The 27,152-nt window shown below is 42.2% G+C and overlaps 2 protein-coding genes and 1 pseudogene across 3 annotated transcripts in view; 2 read left to right on the forward strand and 1 right to left on the reverse strand.

The window, feature by feature from the left end:
- The window catches only part of pdzd2 (PDZ domain containing 2), a 293,772-nt gene extending 288,118 nt beyond the window's left edge, over positions 1-5,654 (forward strand). The window contains exon 20 of the mRNA XM_088374954.1: positions 199-5,654. Coding sequence (XP_088231080.1) covers positions 199-257 — 59 coding nt within the window. The 3' untranslated portion in view covers positions 258-5,654. The remainder of the gene's footprint in view (positions 1-198) is intronic.
- The window catches only part of dhfr (dihydrofolate reductase), a 40,685-nt gene continuing 13,885 nt past the window's right edge, over positions 353-27,152 (reverse strand). Inside the window, exons 5-6 of one of the 2 annotated variants that reach the window (XM_088374962.1) lie at positions 20,153-20,268; positions 353-4,872 (exon numbers count right to left, since the gene is read on the reverse strand). In XM_088374962.1, coding sequence (XP_088231088.1) covers positions 4,857-4,872; positions 20,153-20,268 — 132 coding nt within the window. In that variant the 3' untranslated portion in view covers positions 353-4,856. Of the gene's footprint in view, positions 4,873-10,008; positions 10,131-20,152; positions 20,269-27,152 lie in introns of those variants that run through there. The other variant, XM_088374961.1, reaches the window with a different exon arrangement.
- On the forward strand, positions 20,500-21,255 carry LOC148398438 (uncharacterized; annotated as a pseudogene).

Genomic DNA, 27,152 nt, shown 5'->3' on the forward strand with positions numbered 1-27,152 from the left:
GTTCGGCACCTCCAACAAGGTTAAGAAACACTGACTTAGACGCACGCACGCGCACACACACACACACACACACAAACACCATTATAATGCAGGTCAGAAATTTTAGAATACTCATGTCTCCATAAGCATACGGTTGAAGTGGTATGCAGTATTAGCTATTTTGTGAAGGTGAAAAATTGTATTTGTGTGTGTCAACAGGTTCATCGAGTCGTCAGCAAAGGTGCAGCGAGCCAAGAAGGCACAATTCTGAGAGGTGACAGAATTGTATCAATCAATGGCACAAGTCTGGATGGTAAAACCCATGGAGAGGCTGTTTCTTGCCTGCATCAGGCTAAACCAGGCATGTTCAAAGTCAAGTCAAGTCAAGTTTATTTGTATAGCCCTAAATCACAAACAAAGGGCTTCAGATAGCCAAAATTGACAATTATTCTCAATGCATCCCCTGATCTTAAGCTCCCAAAAGGGCAAGGAAAAACTCAAAAACCCCTGCCAGGGGAAAATGAGAAACCTTGAGAAGGGACCACAGATGGAAGGATCCCCCTTTCAGGATCACCAGGTTGTAATGGATGCAGAGAGTGCACAAGTAATACATAATATGAAAATCAACGAAAAAATGGATGTCGGAGGTGCCATCGATTGTCCTGGCAGTGTCTTCAAGGGGGTTGAGCTGCAGTTCCTTCACCTTGAATTGGTCCCCGAGAATCCAGCTTGCCGCTATCAGCTTTTGGGCCACCTAACCCCCTCCCCAGCCGGGGAGGGGGTGGGCAGAAAGAACAAAACAAACTCCGGCCAAATCGGCCACCACAAGTTAGTTAAAGGCCATCTCATAGAAATGTGTCTTTAAACGTGTCTTAAATGTTTCTACTGAGGTAGTAGTTCTAATATCCATTGGTAGGGCATTCCAAAGCTCTGGAGCCCGAATAGAGAATGCTCTAGACCCTGCAGACATTTTCTTGGCCCTCGGTATAACTAAAAGACTAGCGTTTTGCGAACGAAGGTTACGAGACGGAACATAAGGAACGACTAGGTCGACGAGATATGAAGGCGCTAAGCCATGCAGTGATTTATAGGTTAGTCGAAGAACCTTGAAGTCACATCTTAAATGGAGCGGGAGCCAATGTAATTTGGCTAATATTGAGGTAATGTGATCAAATTTTCTTGACCGTGAGAGCAGCCTCGCAGCGGCATTTTGCACTAACTGTAGACTTTTGATACTGGACTTAGGAAGACCAGAGAATAATACATTACAGTAGTCCAGGTGCGACGTAACGAACGCATGTATAATAGTTTCCGCCTCCCCGGTCGAGAGGATAGGACGAATCTTAGCAATATTACGAAGGTGAAAAAACGCAATCCTGGTTATATTCTTAATGTGTTTTTGAAAGGAGAGCGTTTGGTCAAATATTACCCCGAGATTAGTTACCGTATCACTCTGAGTGATAGTACGGTTATCTATAGTTATAGTGGTTTCCTTAAATAAGTGTTGATAACGAGTAGGACCAATTATCAACATCTCAGTTTTATCTGGGTTAAGACGAAGGAAGTTGAGAGACATCCATTGCTTGATCTCCGCAAGGCACGCCTCGAGATTACAACAGTCCCGTGGATCTGTCATCGATAATGGCATATATAATTGGGTGTCATCCGCGTAGCATTGAAAGCTAATATTATATTTACGTATTATGTCCCCAAGCGGAATCATATAAATATTAAATAAAATCGGTCCGAGTACCGATCCCTGTGGGACACCACACGTAACATTATAAACCTCAGAGGACGTATTACCATGGACCACTCGGTGCGTCCTGTCTGATAGATAGGAATTGAACCAGCTTAGTGCTGACCCTGAGATACCAACACAACTTTTAAGACGCCCTAATAAAATATCGAAGTCTACAGTGTCAAAGGCAGCACTAAGATCGAGTAGTAACAATACAGACGACGTATTTGAATCCATAGCTATGAGGAGATCATTAGTCACTTTAGCAAGTGCTGTCTCTGTAGAATGATTAGCTCTAAAACCAGACTGAAAAGAGTCATATCGATTATTAGCGACCATGTAATCAATAAGCTGTTGCGCTACTACTTTTTTGAGAAGTTTTGCTATGAATGGGAGGTTTGAAACTGGCCTATAATTACTGAGACAGTCCGGGTCAAGATTCGCTCGCTTAAGTAGTGGTTTAATAATAGCGATTTTAAAGGCTATTGGCACTATCCCAGAGGAAACAGACAGATTGATTATATTTAAGACGGACGGTCCTAAAATTGGAAATAATTCTTTAAGTAGTTTGGCTGGAAGCGGGTCGAGTAAACATGTTGTTTGTTTAGCCGTACTAACCAATTTTTTAAGCATTTCAAGGGACACGCTTTTAAAATTTGAGAGGGTTATTGCATGATCCCCAGCGCTAGTAACCGGCGGAGCGATTGGCATGGTATTATTGATCTCGTCCCTAATGGACTCAATTTTTTGAGCAAAAAATTTCATAAACTCGTCAGCTAAGTGCAAGGAGCTATCAGGGGTCGGCTGGCGCAGAGTTAGCTTTGCCACTGTATCAAATAGGTATTTAGGATTGTTTTTATTAAGATTAATGACTTGCGAAAAAATAACGAGTTTTTGCTAAAATAAGCGCATCTTTATATTTCAGGAGGCTGTCCTTCCATTCCTGATGGAAAACCTCAAGTTTGGTTAAACGCCATCTGCGCTCATGCTGTCTACATAATTGTTTAAACGTACGTGTTTCATCTGTGAACCACGGAGTTGGCCATCTACGGCGAGTTTTCAGACGTAGCGGTGCCACAGAGTCGATGGCTTTTAATAATGTCGCATTGAATTCATTTGTAAGATTATCAATAGAGCCGCTGTATGCGGGAAACATGGCGGTTGCCGGCGACAGTAACTCAGATAGCGCAGTTGCAGTCATGGAGTTAAAATTACGGCTGCTATAATTCTGATTGCTCTCTTGTCTTTGACAAGGAACTAAAATTTCAAATTTTATTAAGAAATGATCAGACAGAACAGTAGTGTATGGCAGTACTGCTATATTTGAGGTTGCTAGTCCCCGGGATAATACCAGATCTAAGGTATTTCCATTCTTATGCGTTGCTGCCTGTACAGCTTGCGTAAAACCAAACGTATCGATTAAAGTTTGAAATGCCGAAGTCAGTGGTTCTGACGGTGAATTCATGTGGATGTTGAAATCACCCATGATAACTATATTATCTGCATTTGTCACTAGGTCAGCCACAAATTCTGAAAATTCATCCAGGAAGCCAGAGTAAGCCCCGGGTGGGCGGTAAATAACAACAAGATAGAATGACGGTAACGCAGTAGATCGCACAATGAGAACTTCAAATGTTTTAAATACGTGAATTGAGCGAGGCCTAAATCTAAACTCAGAATTTGAGATGAGGGCGACACCCCCACCCTTTTTTCGAGGATGTGCCACATGCGAGCTCACAAAATTTGGAGGCGAGGCCTCGTTAAGTGGCAGCAGTTCATTAGGTTTTAACCAGGTCTCGTAAAGACCAAAAACGTTTAGATTATGTTCCGTGATAAGGTCATTGACGAGAACTGCTTTCGTATGAAGTGATCTAATATTCATAAAACCGAATTTAAGTGTAATCGGTTGATCAGGGTGCGTATCTATCGAAGGATTTTTAAACGGGATGCGAGTAAAATTGTGTTCTCTAGGCCTAATATCACCTCTCAAAAGTTTATTAGGGCGGTGGGATGAAACGACCGTGGGAATTTGATGATGACTATTTGTTACACATGTGAAGTTATCTAAAACAGGCACCGTTTCATCACTAAGACCGGTCGGGACGGAGTGATTGGATTTGTCTACTACCCCAGTAGAAAGTGTGTTTATGTGTACTGCAGCACTATTTAAACTGTCGCGCTCTAGTCTACACGAGGAGCTATGTGTATGCTGAAAGTCTAGCCTAGCGCTAGTTAACTTTAACTTAACAGACTCCAAACCCATCCTCACAGGTGGTCTAATCACCTGTGCCCTGGCCTGCTCTAGAGTGACCTGTCATGAGAGGCTCAAACAGTAATCTATATTCCTAGAAAGAGTGAAGGCGCCTTCACGGTTAGGGTGAAGGTCGTCCTTCCTCAGCAGGTCGGGGCGGCCCCAGAAGGATGACCAGTTATCTATAAAATACAGTCCCTGCTTTTTACAGAACCCAGCCATCCATCGATTAAGGGAGACTAATCTACTAATCCTCTCATCAGTGCCTCTCCCAGGCAGGGGGCCAGAGACAAATACTCGATGCCGACTCATCTTTCTGGCAAGATCACAAGTCCTCGCTATGTTTTTCTTTGTGATCTCTGATTGTCTCATCCTAACATCATTGGAGCCGACGTGTATCACTATGTCCGAGTAGCTAGTGGCGGTGGAAATACGCTGTTGACTAGGCCTATTGCGAGTCAGCTCCCTAAGATTAGCTTCTATGTCGGGTGCTCTGCCCCCAGGAATACACATTACCGTGGCTGGATTTTTAAGCGTAATGTTTCGGGTAATGGAGTCGCCTATGACCAAAGTGCGAGGGCCAGTAGACCGAGATGACTTTGGACGGCTATGCGTCTTAACTGGCTCATCGCGATTAGCAAACCGCTTGGGGCTAATGCTAACCGGGCTAGCGGGCTGACTACAGCCCGCGTCTGTGTCCGCCGCAACTACTGTTATCGCACTATTCTGCTCTAACTGGCGGACACGTCCCTCTAGCAGAGACAACCTCTCTAAGAGAAGGGTGCAGTTGGTGCACGAAGCCGTACATACCTCTTGGTCCGCTGCCAAATCCGGCCCTCGGTCAGATTTCATACGGCCTGCAGCTACGGTCTTATAATGTATTATTTATGGCCCGCCTGCACTGTCAAATCGAAAACAAAAAAAATCATTAAACTTGAAACTATAATTCATCCTATTACCAAAAGTTGGCAGCACCACCCCTCTCCGCTCATTTCTGCCATGGCGACTGCAGAGAAAACGAGTCAAGTTGATATTGAAGGCCATCGCTTTCAAGAGAAATGGGAGAAATACTTCTTCACTGAAAATCAAGGCAATTGTGTTTGTCTAATTTGTAAAGAGACAGTTGTCTTGTTTAAGGATTTCAACCTAAAGAGTCACTAGAGTCGAATATATTAGACTAAACATGCTAACACATACGATAAGCTAAGAGGGAGTGACCGAGCTGATAAAGTGAAGCAGCTCCAAGCTGAACTGGCATCACAACAGCGATTCTTCATGCGGGGCTGTGAGTCAAAAGTAAATCAAAAGTAAATATTACTTAATATTAAATAATTCGAAGTGGCCATGGTACTGTTGATGTTATGAACCTGTAGACGTGACACAAACTATTACTTTCTGAAAGATATTGTAAATGACAAGAGCAAAATTCACTTCTTTTAAGTTTTAATAATAACAGACAACTTTGCATTACTTATAACTCCTGTTTAAAATGTTCATGAGGCAAAATTAATTGTAAAGTCATGTAAATTTAATGTATTTCATACAGTTTGTTCAATGTTATCTGACTCTTCAGATATGAATGAAAGGCAGAATTTGTGTTTTTAGAGTTGTTCACATCTGCCTAAGTGTCTTGTATTTGGTTATTTTGTCATTTAAAAAATAAAGACAGTCGAGACAGTGAAATTTGTTTTATAACAGTGTGCATTTGCATGAAATTTTTGTAGTTAAGAAATGTCCGAAAAAATTATTGGCCCCCGGCCCCCTTCACTTTATCAAATCTGGCCCTCCTTGCAAAAAGTTTGGATTCCCCTGGGCTAAACTATCCAAGCAAGCCTTAGTAGTTATTTTCAGACACACGGTCAGTGAAAAGAATATGCTTGAAAAGCTTGACTCAGCTAGTCAGCCACAGATGAAGTACTCTGCCACTAAGATGCCGTTGGAGAAGAATACAGGTAAGATCTTGATTTACATTTACAGCTGTGGTGTCCAAATCTGGTCCCTCAGGGGGCACTTTCCTGCATGTTTTAGATATTTCCCTCATAGACACCTGATTGAAAGGATCAGGATTCGGCTGATGAGCTGACCATTTGAATCAGGTTTGTTGAACAAGGGAAACATTTAAAATGTGCTTAATAATGGCCTTCGATGAACGGATTTTGACAACTGATTTACACTAATGGTAATAATGAAACTACCAGTACATGAATTCATGGTCCATATGATAGACTTAAGCCAAACAGCAAAAATGTGTCATTTCTTTACTCACAAAGATGCCGAAAATCATAACGTTGCATGTCACCTGTCACGATTACAGTAAATTCCCCTCCATCATGGGGATTACGTTACAAACCCTCACACCCGTCCAGCAAGAGCACGATATGGAAATACATACTACATGTTATTATAGCATTTAAAATGATAAATACACATTTAGGGCGGCACAGTGAGCACTGGTTAGCACGTCCGCCTCACAGTTCAGAGGGTGCAGGTTTGATTCCACCTCCGGCCCTCCCTGTGTGGAGTTTGCTTGTTCTCCCCGTGGCTGCGTGTGTTTTCTCCAGGCACTCAGATTCCGTCCCACGTCCCTAAAACCTGCTTGGTAGGTAGGCTGATTGAGCACTCCAAATTGCCCATAGGTGCGAGTGTGAGTGCGGATGGTTGTTCGTTACTGTGTACGCTGCAATTGGCTGGCAACCGGCTTAGGGTGTCCGCTGACTGCCCGATGACGGCTGGGATAGAATCCAGCATGCCTGCGACGCCCATGGGGACAAACGGTCCAGATAATGAATGGATGGATGGACAAACACATTTTAACGTGAGTGTAAGATGATGAAGCTGCCATGATACAATACTCCTGTTTTAATGCTGAAGTGTCTCCTAAAAAAATCACCAAACATGTTATGTTTTGGAATCGAACATCAAAAATATTTCATTGCATGAGCATAATACTAAAATTGCACATTAACATGGCCACAACCATTCATCATCAGTGACTTCTTTTTTTGTTGTTGTTGCGAACATTGTTATGAGCAGTTGTTGGCTGGCTGTTTCTCTTCTTTTGTATACATGCACACTCGCAAGTACTTCACCAATGCTGTACATAGCATATGTCAAGATGCCAGTCTGCTAACATGATGTTGCATACAGCATGGGGAATGCCAAAGTGATAAGCAAGGTGAGCAGTGTGCAATGTGTTTACTGACAGAACATAACTAATCTGATTATAAATAATAGCGGTGGTTTGATTGGATGAATCAGTAGATGAGGGTATTTTATCGTGACATGCCAGATTAAAATACTACACCACCTAATTCTGGTGAATTGCAAAAATACACTTATTGTGGTAACGCTTACAAAAAAAATGCAAAATACCGGGACAGCAAACAAGGAACCCATGATGGAGGGGGGTTTATTGTACTTGTTCAAAATGTTTTAATTCAGCATGTCCTGTTAATACCTAAAAATCTAGGTCCAAATGGCGTTCTAAAAGTTGAGCTTCACAAGACGACTGCTGGCTTGGGTTTCAACCTGGATGGCCGGACTAACCACTTACTGTAAAATGCATCTTTAAAGGTGATTAGTTCTATTATCATTATTATTTTTGGAAGGGTGAGGGGTGTTATTGGAAGCTGAAAGTTAATTTGGGGGAGCTCAAATTTGGGAATACAGGTTTACACTGAATTGCTGTGCACTCCACAACAGGAGGGGCTGCTGAGCTGTCTGGTCGACTGGAGGTTGGTGATGAGGTTTTGTCAATAAATGGATTCTCCGTGGAAGGTCTTAAGCATCATGATGCCTGGAAAATCATTAAAGCAACTCATTAAGGGCCCATTCATCTTGTCATTCGCAAGCTTGGTGCCTGGCTGTAATGTGTAGAAAGTTATTTTAAACTCTCTCAAGAAAGAAATCTGAATACTACAAAATTAAGTAGTAGAGCCAATGGTATTTTCTCAACAATAATGTTATTATCCAAATGTCTAATTTTGTGTGATTTTACTCCATATTGTCATTACCTGATATTTGTAATGTAGCATGCGTGATGTGTTTCAAGCTTTGTTTACAATGTATTTAATATTGATCATAAATGTGATTTGCAAATAAAGTCATTTAAAAGGTATTTTTTGAACAAAGTGTTGTAAATTTTGGCCTGCATGCGTCTCTGTATGTTGCCTGAGAAGGCCAAGCCGCAGCAGTGGTATTCAGATGGATTTAATGATTTGGAGGGAAATTTATTTGACGAAATCCAACACCAAGTACAGACGTGAACCAGCAAAAACAGGCTAAACGATACGGTATGCTAACGTGACAAACACAAACGAGGAGCTGAGAATGGGCCTGACGTAACATTAACAGTTATTCAAATTACTATGACATACATAATACGTTTATCAAACCATCTGTGTCACTCCAAATCATTGAATCCATCGATTGAATTCTTCGTCCTTTCTGAAAACAACGCCGTGTGTGCGGCGCGCCGCTGACGTCAGACTCGTCGTCAGTTGCAGTTCAAATCATTCCACAGGCCCATATAACGATCTATAAACTATATATCAAATAACTATAATATAAACAACAATTTTATTAAACCATCTGTTACGCCAAATCAATGAATCTATGGATGGAATTTTTCGTCCTTAATGTAAACAAAGCCGCGTGTGCAGCGCACCACTGACGTCGGACTCGTTGTCAGTTGCAGTTCAAATTATTCCACAATATAAACAACAATTTTATCAAACCATCTGTGTCATTCCAAATCATTAAATATCGATCGAATTTTTCCTCCTTTATGTAAACAACGGCGCATGTGCGGCGCGCCGCTGACGTCGGACTCGTCGTCAGTTGCAGTTCGAATTATTCCACAGGCCCATATAACGATAAATAAACTATATATCAAATAACTATAATACAAACAACAATTTTATCAAACCATCTGTATCACTCCAAATCATTAAATCCATTGATCAAATTGTTCGTCCTTAATGTAAACAACGGCACGTGCGGCGTGCCGCTGACGTCGGACTTGTCGTCAGTTGCAGTTCAAATTATTCCACAGGCCCATATAACAATATTTAAACGACATCAAATAGCAATAATTTAAACAACAATTTTATCGAACCATCCATGTCCAAATCATTAAATCCATCGGAATCTTTGTTTTGTGTCACTTAAAATAAAAAAAAACACAGCTGTTGACGTCAGACTCGATATATCAAATAAATGTAATATAAACAATTTTAACGAACCATCCATGTCACTCCAAATCATTAAAGCCATCGGAATCTTAATCCGCTGTATCACTTAAAAAAAACAAAAAACAAAAAACAGCTGTTGAAATCAGCCTCGTCGTCAGTTGCAGCTCCAATTATTCCACAGATCTACGTGTATAACTATATGCAGTGCTACCAAAGTACCAGGCAATACGTGGGTTTGGTAACCGGCTCTTTATTTTACAAAACAAGACCTCAACATGAGCCAACACAGTGCTATAAGCAAGCGCCCTGGATCGCGCTTCCCGTACCCCCCTCCCCCTGCTGCCTTCACTTACCGTCCCCCCCCTCCCCTCGCTGCCTTCACGGCCTTGCTAGACAATTGGAAACTACTGAAATATACGTAACAACGTAGACGTTGCTACTCTAAATGAACTATGTATCAAATAACTATAACATAAATAACAAGTTTATCGAACCATCCGTGTCACTCCAAATCATAAAATCTCCTGACTCTGGAAGTCAGTGAATGGAACTCATTGTCAGTGAGGCTCCAATTATTCCACAGCCATAGTGCGCCCTCATGTGGTTTAAAGTGAAAATAACACGTGAAGTGATCAACTATACTAGTAAGTAAAGTGTTAATGATCAAGTAAAATTTGTGAATAATTACACATATAAGTCGCTCCTGAGTATAAAACGCGACTTATAGTCCGAAAAATACAGTATATTGTGGAAATCATACAACATACCTGCAAAAAATACTTTTCATTTCATTTAAAATTACCATTTATAACAGAATACACAGTTATAATAAGTACAAAGATGAATTTTCAGCTTTTCAGAGGTTTATTCACTAAATAATTGACATCAATGTGCAATGCTCTCATAGACTTCAAATCTGTACTGGATACCATTTTCTTCTTGCAGGCCCTGTGGCACTCCTGGAAACCTGAAAGCAAAATAAAACTTACTGCACTCAGGATTTCATATCGATTTTAAAATCCAACTAACCTTTATAACTATAATCAGAAAATGTGTAAAAAATCTATAGAAATACTTCTGGGTTTATACCAAAAATGCACATCATTTTATGTACTATATTGTGAAATAATAGTTCCAACTTCTGTCTGACTGCAGAGGCTTCATATAAGAAATCAAATTTTATTACACAGTTCCATGTTTTTACTGAATGTTTCCGTATTTTTACTGAACATGACATGCAAAAGTAAATTGCAGTGTGGAAAAATTTAAATGTGTGTCTTTAAACTGCTTCAGCCGCTTGGCAGCTATGACCTCAGAAAAATGCTTCCTGTAGTTGCAGACTAGACCTCGGTTCTTTTCAGAAAGCATGGTCAAGCCAAATAGTCAAACGCTGACCAACTTTGAGAGTCAGTATTTTCTTCCATTTACAATTAGTTACCAGATTTCACTGCTTACAATGTTTCAGACAAACTGCAGAGATAAAATAAATTGACTAAATTGACTTTTCTAAATCAACTTCAGTTTACTGTACCATAAAACACATTCAGAAATACTGAGTCTAAACTGAAAAATGGCCAGGTCATTCTTGGAAACAAGATTTTTAATCTCAATGAGTTTTTTATCTGGTTAAATAAATGAAGGAAATTTTTTTTTTCTACATACAAATAATAATATGGGGTGTTTTAGAAGTATTGGCCACATTGAATGTCGAAAACTATAAAGAATATAAAAATGCATGTGAAAAATTTTGAACGCTTGCAATCTCAAGCTGTTCAATGTGAGCACCATTGGCCACATGCAAAATGCCTGTTCTGGTTGAGTGAACGCCATAACTGGATGTTAAAAATAAGAAAATCATTGGCATTACAAAAAAATAGCTTTAAAATGGTAGCAGTTGTATCTTATTACCATTCTTAGTTCAGCAGATACGACTACATGAAATGTGCCCAAGAATGGAACACCCCATATATTGCTGCTATACACAATATGAATTTAAGAAATACAAATAGTTAAAAAAAAAAAAAATCATTTGTTACACTGATGTTTGTTTGTTTGCTTAAATTAGGATCCCCATTAGCTCTGGCAATGCCAGCGCTACTCTTCCTGGGGTCCTTAAACCATTCTTCACATAGTCAAATACAACACAGTCACATTCATAACTTAACAAAACTAAAATAAAGATACATAGTTACACAACACACTAAACAAACAACACAGAGCTCCCTCAGTCAATTTACATAATACATTTCTTACTCATTCAATGTTTTTTTTTCTTTCTTTCACATACCTTACACGCCTCAACAGCCCAATAGTATATATATTTTACCATCATAATTTCCAGATCAATCTGGCCCAGAACAAATACAGACTTGACAACAACATTATTACTTACAAAGAACTGTTTCTGTTCTAAGATGTTATACACTTATACTTATCCATTATGTTTAATGGTTATGCTTTAATTAACTTTTTAAACATGATTTTACTATTTTCTTGTTATACTATGTGGTAATCTGTTCCATTGATTCATCGCTCTATAGGTTACCATTTGTTTAATTGCATTTGTTTTCACTGTTGGTAGTGTAAACTTACCTCTCATAGCATGTCTCGTTTCATGCTATGTCTATCGGAACTATAATATTACTTATTGTATATGATTGATGGCTTTTTTGTTATTAGAATGTTTTTAAAGAAAACCATAAGTGAATAAAATAATCTATTCTTAACCAATAGCCAGCCCAAATGATCATGCATAACTCTTGTTTGTTCTATAATTGCAATGCAGGGCTGTTCTTGCTGCTCTGTTTTGCACAATTTGTAATTTTTTTTATGTTTTCTTGTGATGTGTTAGACCATACCATTGGACAATACTCTAAAACAGACAAAGCCAAAGACTGTACCACTATCCCAGCTAACCTTAATGACGTAAAAGCTGCACATCTTCTTACAACAGAAACAGCCCATTTTTGATACCATCATATCAATATGTTTAGTCCACAACAGTTTATTATCTAACACAACACCAAGTAGTTTTGTTTCTTGTACTTGTTTCACACCTACATTATTTATTATGAGATTTAGTTCAGGCTGTTGTTTTTAAGGTATGGGTTGTGCCAAATATTATCCAATTTGTTTTTAAGACATTAAGAACCAGCTTGTTTTTACTAATCCACTCCACCATCGATTGTACTTCATACTTTAAGTACATATTTATCTCTGAACATTTAGTTGATGACAATCATACAGTAGAATCATCAGCATGCATTGATATTGAGGCTTTGTTTAACACCAGTGGTAAGTCATTTGGAAAGATAGTATACAATAAAGGTCCCAAACAACTCCCTTGAGGCACTGGACAGCTGATTTCCCTCTCATCAGAATAACTACCATTGAAATACACTTGTGCATGTGCATGTGAGAAACCATAACATTCCAAATTTAATTAAAAAGCTGCTGTGAAATCTAACTGCTCCAACTAATTTCCTTTCTTCTATATTCATCAAACAATTATCTGTCATTTGAGTTAGGGCTGTAGCTGTGGAGAACCCTGCTCTATATGCATGTTGATATTCTGTGTTTAAATCATTCAAAGAAAAATAACATTTGATTTGATGACAAACAACAGTTTCCATGATTTTGCTCAACAAAAGTATTTGGTCCAGAAAATGACTGTTTTGCATTCTTTGGCAGTGGTGTTATTTTTGCTTTTTTTTTCCCATTTTTGTGGACACAACTTTTTTATTAAGCTTTGATTAATAATATGACAAATAACCGGGGCAATCAAATCTGCCACCATTTTCAGCAGTCTACCGTCTAATCCAGTGGTCCCCAAACCCCGGTCCGCCGAACGGTACCAAGCCGCACAGAATTTTATTTATTTATTTATTCATTTTTTATTGACGATCAATTAATTCAGGTCAAGACGCTCGTCCCGGTCACGTGACATGTTTACCCAGTTGAGCCCGCAAAGCTAGCAAAAATTATTTAAAATTTATTTTGAAAAAAGAAAAAAAGGCAATTCTTTCCCAATTACATCCATCGGGTCAGGTCAAGACGCTCGTCTCGGTCACGTGGTATAGGTACCAGAAGAAAGAGGGGGGGGAGGCAGAGAAGTCTATAAAAAGACCTGCAGGGGCAGCTACGGCTTTTCCCCCCAAAGAGCGCTCATACGTGAAGAAGCCCAAAGGAGTTTCAAGATTTTTCCAAGTCCCAGGATCTTTGTGTGAGACGCAGGACCGTTTGCTTGGATTAACTTGGATTTACTCAAAAGAATTGGACTGGACAACTTTGCATGAGGAACTAGGAGAGGGGAACGACTTTTCTGTATTTACGCGAGGGGGGGGGAAGTCATCGGGTCGTTGGTCCTCTCGAGGCCAACCTATTTCCATAATTTGGATTTTAGAAGTAAGATCGAGCTGATCACTCGACTTTGCTTCCACCAAAAAATAGTACTGTGTCTTGCAGTCGAATTGCTCTGGGATTGAATGATTTTATTAGCATGGGTATCAGTGAGTGAAGTTGTTCAGTTTTTGGAGTAATTGAGATTTGTAATTCTATTTCATGTTTCTTCAATAAATGTGTCTTGTATATTCATCGACTCTGTTGTGCGCCAATCTGTACGGAATGTGCAATCGATTGTTTGGGGTTGATTTGACAATTTGATTGATGGACGGGTGGTTATTATGGTATAAAATAAGACCGTAATAAATAAAAGTAACGAAGGTGTTTAAATCAAATTATTGTATTGGTGTAGAATTGAAAGTAATTTAATTCTTTGAAGGGCGCAGGCCCGTTCCCATTTCTGTCGGGCCGCGTCAAAAGCAACATTGAACAATTTTAGAGAATTAAATAGCCTTCGTAATTATTCAAAATTAATTACAGGGTAATGGTGAGTTTTATTTTTATGTCGTTTATACTTGTTTTATGCCAGTCGTATCATTTTAGTTCATCGTATTCATATATTTATCATAAATGTATTATTTGTTTATATAGATGTATAATTTATTGATATAAAGGCAGGTCCGCGAAAATATTTCTGACACGTAACTGGTCCGTGGCGCAAAAAAGTTTGGGGACCACTGGTCTAATCCATCCATACCTGGTGGCTTATCTTTACAATTTAACAACATTTTTTCCATATAACATTTACAGTATCAAAATTAAATGTACAATTTTTACCCAACATGATTTTTTCCTTTATTAATGAATATGATGATTCATTATCCATTTGTTTAAAGTAGTTTCTTAAATCATTTATTTTTTTAATGAAGTAATTATTCAAATGGTTCGTTACCTCCTTTGTTTAGAAAGAAAAAGACCTTGCGTCTCCAAGAATGATGTAGTTCTTTGACTCCTTCCCATGAGATTGTTGTGTGTACTCCATATTTTCCTGCTGTCATTCTTTATTTCATCTATCCTTTCTTCATAAAACAATTTCTTTTTCTTTTTATTTAATTTGCTCACAAAATTCCTTAATACTGATACTTCTGACGGTAAACTTCTTCATTGGCGCATGTTTTTCGACCACTTTCATGAAAACATCATTGAGCGTCATCAGCGCTGATTTTGGATTGGTATCCATTAAAACATGTGTCCAGCAGAGGCCACTCTCTAAATTTAAGCTGATCAAAATTCTTGTATGATCTTTTCATAATTACCTTAGCACCCAGCTTTGGCATTTTTGTTTTTCTAGCAAGGGCCACTACATTGTGATCACTGCAACCAACAGTTACTGATGAACATAATTCAGCTACATTTGTAAAAATAAGATCACTACAAGTTAATTTTTGCGTCCCATCACTTTTCATCGTTATTCTAGTTGCTTTATTTACTACCTTACACACACTTGCCATAGCCTGAAGCTTATTTCTCATTGGGCACATCCCCTGCCAATCTATGTTCAAATCCCTCAGGAAATACATTTCTACACCTAAGTCGCATGGTTTTTCTAACATTTCACATACATTTTCAAAATATGAAATATTAGCGCTCGGTGGTCTATAGTAGCATCCTACTAACACGGGTTTTAGATGAGGTAACTATTTGTATCCATAACGCTTCTACTTCTAACGGCATCAAATAATTTCTGATTTTCTGATTCCATCCATCCATCCATCTTCTTCCGCTTATCCGGGGTCGGGTCGCGGGGGCAGCAGCTTTAGGAGGGACTCCCAGACTTCCCTCTCCCCAGCCACTTCGTCCAGCTCATCCCGGGGGATCCCAAGGCGTTCCCAGGCCAGCTGAGAGACATAGTCTCTCCAGCGCGTACTGGGTCGTCCCCGGGGTCTCCTACCGGCGGGACATGCCCGGAACACCTCCCCAGGGAGGCGTCCAGGAGGCATCCTGATAAGATGCCCGAGCCACCTCATCTGGCTCCTCTCAACGTGGAGAAGTAGCGACTCTACTCCGAGTCTCTCCCGGATGACCGAGCTTCTCACCCTATCTCTAAGGGAGAGCCCGGACATCCTGCGGAGAAAACTCATTTCGGCCGCTTGTATCCGAGATCTCGTTCTTTCGGTCACAACCCATAGCTCGTGACCATAGGTGAGGGTAGGAGCGTATATCGACCGGTAAATTGAGAGCTTTGCCTTTTGGCTCAGCTCTCTCTTCACCACAACGGACCGGTACAGGGTCCGCATTACTGCCGACGCTGCACCAATCTGCCTGTCGATCTCACGCTCCATCCTCCCCTCCCTCGTGAACAAGACTCCAAGATACTTGAACTCCTCCACTTGGGGCAGGATCTCATCCCCGATCCGGAGAGGGCATTCCACCCTTTTCCGATCAAGGACCATGGACTCGGATTTGGAGGTGCTGACCCTCATTCCGACCGCTTCACACTCGGCTGCGAACCGTTCCAGCGAGAGCTGGAGATCACGGCCTGAAGAAGCCAACAGCACCACATCATCTGCAAAAAGCAGAGACGCGATGCTGAGGTCCCCAAACCGGACCCCCTCAACGCCTCGGCTGCGCCTAGAAATTCTGTCCATAAAAATTATGAACAGAATCGGTGACAAAGGGCAGCCTTGACGGAGTGCAACCCTCACTGGGAACGAATCCGACTTACTGCCGGAAATGCGGACCAGACTCTGGCATCGGTGATACAGGTACCGGACCCCCCTTATCAGTTGGCTCGGCACCGCGTACTCCCGAAGCACCCTCCACAGAACCTCCCGAGGGACACGGTCGAACGCCTTCTTCAAGTCCACAAAACACATGTGGACTGGTTGGGCGAACTCCCATGCACCCTCGAGGATCCTGCCGAGGGTGTAGAGCTGGTCCACTGTTCCACGGCCAGGACGAAAGCCACACTGCTCCTCCTGAATCCGAGGTTCGACCTCCCGACGGACCCTCCTCTCCAGCACCCCTGAATAGACCTTACCAGGGAGGCTGAAGAGTGTGATTCCCCTGTAATTGGAACACACCCTCCGGTCCCCCTTCTTAAAGAGGGGAACCACCACCCCAGTCTGCCAATCCAGAGGCACTGTCCCCGATGTCCACGCAACGTTGTAGAGGCGTGTCAGCCATGACAGCCCCACAACATCCAGAGCCTTTAAGGACTCCGGGCGGATCTCATCCACCCCCGGGGCCTTGCCACCGAGGAGTTTTTTAACTACCTCAGTGACTTCGACCCCAGAGATTGGAGAATCCGCCTCAGAGTCTCCAGGCCCTGCTTCCTCAATGGAAGGCGTGTAGGTGGAATTGAGGAGGTCTTCGAAGTATTCTCCCCACCGACTCACGACGTCCCAAGTCGAGGTCAGCAGCACGCCATCCCCACTGTAAACAGTGTTGACGTTGCACTGCTTCCCCCTCCTGAGACGCCGGATGGTGGACCAGAATTTCCTCGAAGCCGTCCGAAAGTCATTTCCCATGGCCTCACCAAACTCCTCCCACGCCCGGGTTTTTGCCTCAGCAACCGCCGAAGCCGCGTTCCGCTTGGCCATCCGGTACCTGTCAGCTGCCTCCGGAATCCCGCAGGCCAAAACGGCCCGATAGGACTCCTTCTTCAGCTTGATGGCATCCCTTACCGCCGGTGTCCACCAGCGGGTTCGGGGATTGCCGCCACGACAGGCACCAACGACCTTACGGCCACAGCTCCGGTCGGCCGCCTCAACAATGGAGGCGCGGAACATGGTCCACTCAGACTCAATGTCCCCCGCCTCCCCCGGGACGTGGGAAAAGCTCTGCCGGAGGTGGGAGTTGAAGCTCTTCCTGACAGGAGATTCTGCCAGACGTTCCCAGCAGACCCTCACAGAGCGTTTGGGTCTGCCAGGTCGGACCGGCATCTTCCCCCACCATTGGAGCCAACCCACCACCAGGTGGTGATCAGTTGACAGCTCCGCCCCTCTCTTCACCCGAGTGTCCAAAACATGCGGCCGCAAATCCGACGACACGACTACAAAGTCGATCATCGAACTGCGGCCTAGGGTGTCCTGGTGCCAAGTGCACACATGGACACCCTTATGCTTGAACATGGTGTTCATTATTGAAAATCCGTGTCGAGCACAGAAGTCCAACAATAGAACACCGCTCGGGTTCAGATCGGGGGGGCCGTTCCTCCCAATCACGCCCTTCCAGGTCTCACTGTCATTGCCCACATGAGCATTGAAGTCACCCAGTAGAACCATGGAGTCCCCAGAAGGAGCGCTCTCCAGCACTTCCTCCAGGGACCCCAAGAAGGGTGGGTACTCTGAGCTGCCGCTTGGTGCATAGACACAAACAACAGTCAGGACCCGTCCTCCCACCCGAAGGCGGAGGGAGGCTACCCTCTCGTTCACCGGGGTGAACCCCAATGTGCAGGCGCCCAGCCGGGGGGCAATAAGTATACCCACACCTGCTCGACGCCTCTCACCGTGAGCAACTCCAGAGTGGAAGAGAGTCCAGCCCCTCTCGAGAGGGCTTGTACCGGAACCCAAACTGTGCGTGGAGGCTAGTCCGACTATATCTAGTCTGAATTTTTCTGCCTCGCACACCAGCTCGGGCTCGTTTCCAGCCAGAGAGGTGACTTCCAGCCAGAGAGGTGATTTTCTGACTCCTGTATATAAAAAGCAACTCCTCCTCCAAAGGCATCTCTATCTCTTCTAAATATGTTATATCCTTGCATTGTCAATGCTGAATCCTCAAATGTCGAATCTAAATGTGTTTCGGATATTGTTTCCATATTGTTTATAACTGCATATATCAAAAAACAAACAAACAAACAAAAAAAAAAAAACAGCTGTCGATTCCGGACCTCCGTGCGCCGCTGACGTCATCCTCGTTGTCAGTTAGCGGCTCTAATTATTCCACAGATCTACGTATGTAACTATATTGTAGCGTTAACAAAGTACTAGGCAAGACGTTGTTTTTGTAACCGGCTATTTATTTCACAAATCAAGCTCAACATGTGAGCCAACACACACAAGCGCCCTGGATCGCTCTTTCTTGAAATTGTCCACAGAAGGGGGGCGGGGGTAGCAGTCAGATATTTTTGGCCAAGTTCAATCGTCTCTTCCATTGTTTTACAGTTCCAGGGTGAAGTGGATGGGACAGGGCTGGGAGGGGCGGAGGTAAGGGTGGTCTCTGACCGATGTTTGCAGATGAACAGAGGATAAAGGGGATTAAGTTGGGCACAGAAGGGGGAGGGGGTAGCACTTACAAACACCGACACTCAGTGTTAGATGGGCTTGATCACAGTGTGGAAATATCTCTCCGCGCTCTCGTAATCCTTGAAGTATTTATTTTCTTCTTTGTAGGTGACAACGAGAGTGGCTGGATGAATTATTCAATTTCTGATGTTCTGATCTCGTAGTTTCTTCCTTATATCCGTAAACTGGGCTCTCTGCTTGGCAACTGCAGTTGTCAGATCAGAGAATATCCTTATTTTCATGTCCTCAAACGCAATTTCTCCTTCTTCTTTTGCCATTATTTCAATGGCTTCTCGTGACAACTGTGTCTGCAATCTGACAATCATTGTTCTATTTCCAGATGGATCGGCTGGGCCAACTCTATGGGCTACTTCCATCACCGGCTCATTTCGAAGTTTCTCCTTAAAGATTGTTTTGAAACGTTGTGCCACATATTCAGTTGGGTTGCCCTTTTCCACATTCTGTTTCAGTCCAAACACTCGCACATTATATTCACGATTATGTGCTTCCAACTTTTCAGCCTTTTCTTCAAGTTTCTCCACTTTATCTTTCAGCTTCTCATTCTCTCTTTGAAGTTGCTCCTGTGAGGTCTCAAAGCGCTGCAATGCACTCCTCAGCGTGAGTGAGCCTTTTGTTACATTGCTTCACTTCTGCTTTCACTGCTGTAATTTGCGGCTGGATGGCATTAATTGCAGCAGTAATTTCCTCCCGTATGATCGCTCTCATAGTAATCTGCATTTTACTTTGAGTTTCGATGAAACTTTTTTCTGATGTTGCCATTGTTACCTGCGGGCACTGATTAGTCACAGGTGCGTCCTCAGATGCACAAGACCAGTCCATCGGATTGTCATTCTTTGTATCCTTCCTTCCTTTTGTCATAGTGCTACTTCAAGTCACTTTAGTTGCTATACTATTCCATTTTGTATTCCATCTTTTCTCGCATCAAAATTGTTTCTATACCAGGAATTAGTATTAGTAAAATGTCTGTGGAGCTCCGCTTTTCGTGCCTCACCTGCCACAACCGGACATGTTCTTAGTATTGTATTTTATTTACTGTTTAATAAAATAAACAGTATTGTATTTACTGTTTAATAAAGACCTTTGGTTCAGGTTCTTGGGATTAACCTGCAAGAAATAATGCTCTCCAAAATTAGAAACTTGCTTCAAAAGAAGTCATTGATTTGCAAAACTGCGGTGCAATGAAAAAATAATGTTTTAAGCCTTGTGTTGGAATTTATCACAACTGAAAAATGACCAACCTCATCTTTCACATTCAAAATAATACATATATAACACATTTAATTTATAATGCCCTTTACAGTTTAAAGAAATCTCGAAGTGCTAACTACCATGCTCATCTTACCCAGGTAGAAGATTGTACTTGTCTGAGCAGAATTCAGGGAAGAATGTGTCACATGGAAACTGTTTCAGGACTTGCGTGACAAATAACCGTTTGGTGCCTTGGCTCTGCATCAACTCCTACAACATTATCATAAAAAGCAACATTAGCGAGTGAGACAACTTTTTACAGGTCTTTTTAATACAGGACATTCCACAGTGCACTACCAATAGTATTCCTGAAAAGTGAGCTGCTTGAATTAAACAAGGTTTTCAACTTTTGACATTATTTTGGCTGTCTAATCCAATTTTCAAATCAGACAATTGACACAGTTGCAATACAAAGACAGCTACCGCTGAAGCTGGGAAATATTTGCCGGATTTGAACAAGATCTTAGAGATCTCTTAGAGAGGTTGTCCCTGCTAGAGGGATGTGTCCGCCAGCTAGAGCAGAATAGTGCGATAACCGTAGATGTGACGGACACAGATGCGGGCTGTAGTCAGCCCGCTAGCCCAGTTAGCATTAGCCCAAAGTAGTTTGCTAACTGCGATGAGCCAGTTAAAACGCATAGTCGTCCTAAGCCATCTTGGTCTACTGGCTCTCGCACCTTGATCATAGGTGACTCCATTACCCGAAACTTGCTTACAAATTCAGCCATGGTAATGTGTATCCCTGGAGCCAGAGCACCTGACATAGAAGCTAATCTTAGGGCGCTGGTTCGCAATAGGTCTAGTCAACAGCGTAGGTCCAACAACACTAGCTACTCAGATATAGTGATACACGTTGGCTCCAATGATGCTAGGATGAGGCAATCAGAGATCACAAAGAAAAACATAGCGAGGACTTGTGATCTCGCCAGAAAGATGAGTTGGCATCGAGTATTTGTCTCTTGCCCCCTGCCTGCGAGAGGCACTGATGAGAGGTTTAGTAGATTAGTCTCCCTTACTCGATGGATGGCTGGTTTCTGTAAGAAGCAGGGACTGTATTTTATAGATAACTGGTCCTCCTTCTGGGGCCGCCCCGACCTGCTGAGGAAGGACGGCCTTCACTCTTTCATGGAATATAGATTTCTGTTTGAGCCATTCATTACAGGTCACTTTAGAGCAGGCTGCGTCACAGGTGACTAGGCCACCTGTTAGGATGGGTTTGGAGTCAGTTAAGTTAAAGTTAACTAGCGCTAGGCTAGATTCCCAGCATGCACATAGTTCCTTGTGTAGACTAGAGCGTCACAGTTTGAATAGTGCAACAGTATACATTGACACACTTTCTACTGAGGTAGTAGACAAATCCAATCACTCTACCCTGACCGGTCTCATTGATGGAACGATGCCTGTTCCAGATAATATTACATATTTGCCGAATATTGACTATCAAAATCCTATGGCTGTATCTGCCCGCTGCGCTAATAAATATTTTAGAGCAGTGGTTCTTAACCTGGGTTCGATCGAACCCTAGGGGTTCGGTGAGTCGGCTTCAGGGGTTCGGCAGAGCCTCCACTGCGGAGGGCCGAACACACCTGAATGTCGTGTAAATTCGCGATAACGCATATCTGAACTGGTCTTGCAAGGCAACAGCAGAGGTCACACTGATTTGCTGGTATGTCATTTCCCCCCCCACCTCCACTAAAGAGGGGTTTGGTGAATGCGCATATGAAACTGATGGGGTTCGGTACCTTCAACAAGGTTAAGAACCACTAATTGTACTAAGTTCATTTTGTTTTTCGGACACTCTGATGAAGGCGGAAGAAACCGCCGAAACATGTCAGGTGAATAACCTAAAACAATTTGTTTGATATAAAAGAAACCAGTGAAGTGGTTAAGAACCACTGTTTTAGAGGTAATGTTGGGCCGAGACAACACAATCTTACTCTTATTCCGTTTAAAAATCCTCCGATAGATACGAACCCTGATGTACCGATTAGACTCAAACTCGGTTTTATGAATATTAGATCACTTCATTAAAAAGAAGTACTCGTTAATGACCTCATCACAGAACATAATCTAAACGTTTTCTATCTTTGCGAGACCTGGTTAAAACCTAATGAACTGCTGCCGCTTAATGAGGCCTCGGCTCCAAATTTTGTGAGCTCGCATGTGGAGCGTCCTTGAAAAAAGGGTGGGGATGTCGCCCTCATCTCTAATTCCGATCTTAGATTTAGACCTCGTTTGATTAACGTATTCAAAACATTTGAAGTTCTCACTGTCTGATCCACAGCTTTACCGTCATTTTATCTTGCCGTTATTTACCGTCCACCCGGGGCTTACTCTGGCTTTCTGGATGAATTTTCAGAATTTGTGGCTGATCTAGTGACAAATGCAGATAATATAGTTATCATGGGTGATTTCAACATCCACATGAATTCACCGTCAGAACCACTGACTTCGGAATTTCAGACTTTAATCGATACGTTTGGTTTTACGCAAACCGTACAGGCAGCAACGCGTAAGAATGGAAATACCTTAGATATAGTATTGTAACGAGGACTGGCAACCTCAAATATAACAGTACTGCCATACACTACTGTTATGTCTGGTCATTACTTAATAAAACTTGAAATTTCAGTTCTTTGTCAAAGACAAGAGTGCAATCAGAATTACAGCAGCCGTAATATTAACTCCGTAACTGCGACTGCGCTATCCGAGTTACTGTTGCAGTCAACTGCCATATTTCCCGCATATATCGGCTCTATATAATCTTACAAATTAATTCAATGCGACATTGTTAAATGCCGTAGTATGCCTACTCCGTGGTTCACAGATGAAACACGTACGCTTAAGCCATTATGTAGAAAGCATGATCGCAAATCGCGTTTAACTAAACTTGAGGTTTTCCATCAGGCATGGCGTGACAGCCTCCTGAAATATAAAGATGCGCTAATCTTAGCAAAATCTAATTATTTCTCGCAAGTTATTAATCTCAATAAAAACAATCCTAAATACTTATTTGATGCAGTGGCAAAGGTAACACTCCGACCTCCGATAGCTCCTTCCACTAAGCTGACGAGTTTATGAAATTTTTCGCTCGAAAGATTGAATCCATTAGGGATGACATCAAGATGACCATTCCAATCGCTCAGTCGAGACCGCCAATACCGGCGCTGATGATCATGCAACAACCCTCTCAAATTTTAAAAGCGTGTCCCTTGAAAGGCTTAAACAATTGGTTAGTGTGGCTAAACATGTTTACTCGACCCGCTTCCAGACAAACTATTTAAAGAATTATTTCAAATTTTAGGACCGTCCTTCTTAAATATAATTAATCTGTCTGTCTCCTCTGAGATAGTGACAACAGCCTTTAAAACCGCGATCATTAAACCGCTACTTAAGCGACCAAATCCCGACCCGGACTGTCTCAGTAATTATAGGCCAGTTTCAAATATCCCATTCATAGCAAAACCTCTTGAAAAAGTAGAAGCGCAGCAGTTTATTGATTACATGGTCGCCAATAACCGATATGAATCTTTTCAGTCTGGTTTTAGAGCTAATCATTCCACCGAGACAGCACTTGCTAAAGGGACTAATGATCTCCTCATAGCTATGGATTCAAACACTTCATGGGTATTGTTATTACTCGATCTTAGTGCTGCCTTCGACACTGTAGACTTCGATATTTTATTAGAGCGTCTTAAAAGCTGTGTTGGTATTTCAGGGTCAGCTCTAGGCTGGTTCTATTCCTATCTATCAGACAGGATGCACCGCGTGGTCCATGGTGATGCGACCTCTGAGCTCTATAATGTTACGTGTGGTGTCCCACAGGGATCGGCACTCGGACCAATTCTATTTAATAGTTATATGATTCCGCTTGGGGACATAATACGTAAATATTAGCTTTCAGTGTTACGCGGATGACACTCAATTATATATGCCGTTATCGATGACAAATCTGCGGGACTGTTGTAATCTTGAGGCATGCCTTCTTGAGATCAAGCAATGGATGTCTCAATTTCCTTCGTCTTAACCCAGATAAAACTGGGATGTTGATAACTGGTCCAGCTCGTTATCACCACTTATTTAAGAAAACCACTATAACTATGGATAACCATACTATCACTCAGAGCGATACTGTAACTAATCTCGGGGTAATATTTGACCAAACGCTCTCCTTTCAAACGCACATTAAGAACATAACTAGAATTGTGTTTTTTCACCTTCGTAATATTGCTAAGATTCGTCCGATCCTATCGACCGGTGATGCGGAAACTATTATACATGCGTTTATTACGTCGCGCCTGGACTACTGTAACGCATTATTCTCTGGTTTTCCTAAGTCCAGTATCAAAAGTCTATAGTTAGTACAAAATGCTGCTGCAAGGCTGCTCTCACGGACAAGAAAATTTGATCACATTACCCCAATATTAGCCAACTTACATTGGCTCCCGGTCCATTTAAGATGTGACTTCAAGGTTCTTCTATTAACCTACAAATCATTGCATGGCTTAGCGCCTTCATATCTCGTCGACCGTAGTTGTTCCTTACGTTCCGTCTCGTAACCTCCGCTTGCAAAACGCTAGTCTTTTAGTGACCCTGAGGGCCAAAAAAAATGTCTGCAGGATCTAGAGCAAACCTGGGAAAATTACGGCCCACATCCAGCCCTTTGTGCATCCCTGTTCGGCCCGCATGAGGCCAATCGTAATTTAAAAAAAAAAAAAAAAAAAAAAATGTCGTGCGTACAACAGTTTTGCTTTTATTTTGAAAGGCGTCGCACTTCCGTGTAGCGTACGTGTATGTGAGCTGTGCGTGACGGTGAACAGTGCGAAGTAATGCTGCCCGAAAAACGTGTGCTGACCCTCAGAAAAGAAAAGTTGACAAGGAGCGCCGTGTTTTCAACAAGACATGGACTGCCAAGTATTTCTTTACAGAAATGAAAGGTAAAGCCATGTGCCTGATTTGTGGTACACTGTGTTTAAAGAATATAATTTGAGTCGCCACTACACGACCAAGCATGAGAAAAAATACATCTGTCCGATAAACAGGGTACATCAGAGGCTGACGCATTGCTAGCAAAACTGCAAGCCCAACAAGGACTTTTTATCAAACTTCACACCCAGAGATGGAGCGGCTTTTCATTTGAGGTTAAAGTTAAAGAGGTTAAGAATAAATTGTACTGATTAATAATTGTTTTTTATTTGACCTTTACACCACAATTTCACATAGCTTAATATAAATATAAACAGAATAATTGTATTCTTCTAATTACCAGTACCAACTATTTAAAATAAATAATTTAGTGCATTTTACAATGGAAGAAAATTGAGCAGGTTTAAGTTATCGTAGGTGTGGCCCTCTGACACAACTCAGGCTGGTCTAGAGCATTTTCTATTCAGGCTCCAGAACTTTGGAATGCCCTACCAATGGTTATTAGAACTGCTACCTCAGTAGAAACATTTAAGACATGTTTAAAGACACATTTCTATGATATGGCCTTTAATTAACTTGTAATGGCCGATTCGGCTGGAGTTTGTGCTTTCGCCACCTCCCCCTATCCCTCCCACCCCTCCCCGGCTGGGGAGGTGATTAGGTGACACCCAACTGACAGCGGCTGTCTGAATTCTTGCGGACAAATCAAGATGAGGGAACTGCAGCGGATTACCCTTCTCAACGACACTGCCAGGACAATCGAGGGCACCTCCTGCAGCTTTTTGCTTTGACTTGGACATCCACTTTTTTTATTGATTTTTTTTCATATTATGTATTTTATGTGCCCTCTCTGCATTCATTGCAGCCTGGTGATCCTGAAAGGGGGATCCTTCCATCTGTGGTCCCTTCTCAAGGTTTCTCATTTTTCCTCTACTAGTTTTTTGTTTTTAGTTTTTCCTTGCCCTCTTGGGAGCTTAAAGGCCCAGAGACACCGGTATATGTATAAATCGGTTTTAGTTAGCTTATGGGCTTATAAGTATAAATTGACGATCGAAACAACGAAAAGGAAGCTGTTGCTCTGAAAAATATAATTTAAATTTGCTGCGCAGACGACTTTGACTGCACCGAGCCGCCTCCTTCTAGACTGGCGAAGAAGCCGGAAGTGACGTTTCAAGTTGTTCGCGTTTAGCTTCAGGGAATGTAAACAAAAAGAGAAGAGGGGCCAGCGCGGAGACGTCGGGCCAGGCTTGCGGCCAACTCAACTCGCCCAGCCGTGCCTTCCATTCTCCTGGTGAACGTTCGTTTGCGGGACGACAAGATGGGTTGCGTTCGCCTGATAGGATCCACGAACCGGACAGTGCGTGCCTGCTGTGTGCTCGTGTTCACAGTGGCCTGGTTGACTGTCATCTTTCCGGACTCTGCTGTGCATCGGGAGCGGCTAGCGTGCTATCACTCTTATTGTTCATTGATGTTGACTTCTTGTTTTATTTTTCCTGTGTTGTTTACTTGTATGTGCGTTGTGAACTCTGTCTTGTCACCCTGGGATAGTGAGAAACGTAATTTCGATCTTTTTGTGTGTCTTGACATGCGGAGAAATTGACAATAAAGGAGGCTTTGACTTTGAGACTTTGACTTTGAAAAGTATGTCGAAGCGTGACGGGAGGGGCAAAATTCAGAAAACGTGCTCAGCTCGTCGAAAAAATGCGACTTAAGCAATAAAATTAAAAATGCGCCTAAAACCTAAACCAAACGCTGCAGATGTTCATTTCTTCATGCGCAGTGGTCAACTCGGCACTCTAAGGCCCCCTGAGAACTTTTTACTATGCCAACCTAACCACAGTGACGGGAGAGGCACAATTCAGAAAACGTGTTCAGCTCGACAAGAAAATGCGATTTAAGCAATAAAATTAAAAAACGCAAAAAACCTAAACCAAACGTTGCGGGTGGTCATTTCTTCATGTGCCGTGGTCAACTCGGCACTCTTAAGCCCCCAAGAGCACTTTTTTCTATGCCAACCTAACCAGAGTGACGGGAGGGGCACAAATCAGAAAACGTGCTCAGCTCGTCGAGAAAATGTGATTTAAGCAATAAAATTAAAAATGCGATTTAAACCTAAACCAAACGCTGCAGATGGTCATTTCTTCATGCGCCGTGGTCAACTCGGCACT

Source organism: Syngnathus floridae, chromosome 5 (assembly GCF_059516105.1).
Source record: "Syngnathus floridae isolate MCC-2025c chromosome 5, RoL_Sflo_1.0, whole genome shotgun sequence".
Lineage (NCBI taxonomy): Eukaryota > Metazoa > Chordata > Actinopteri > Syngnathiformes > Syngnathidae > Syngnathus > Syngnathus floridae.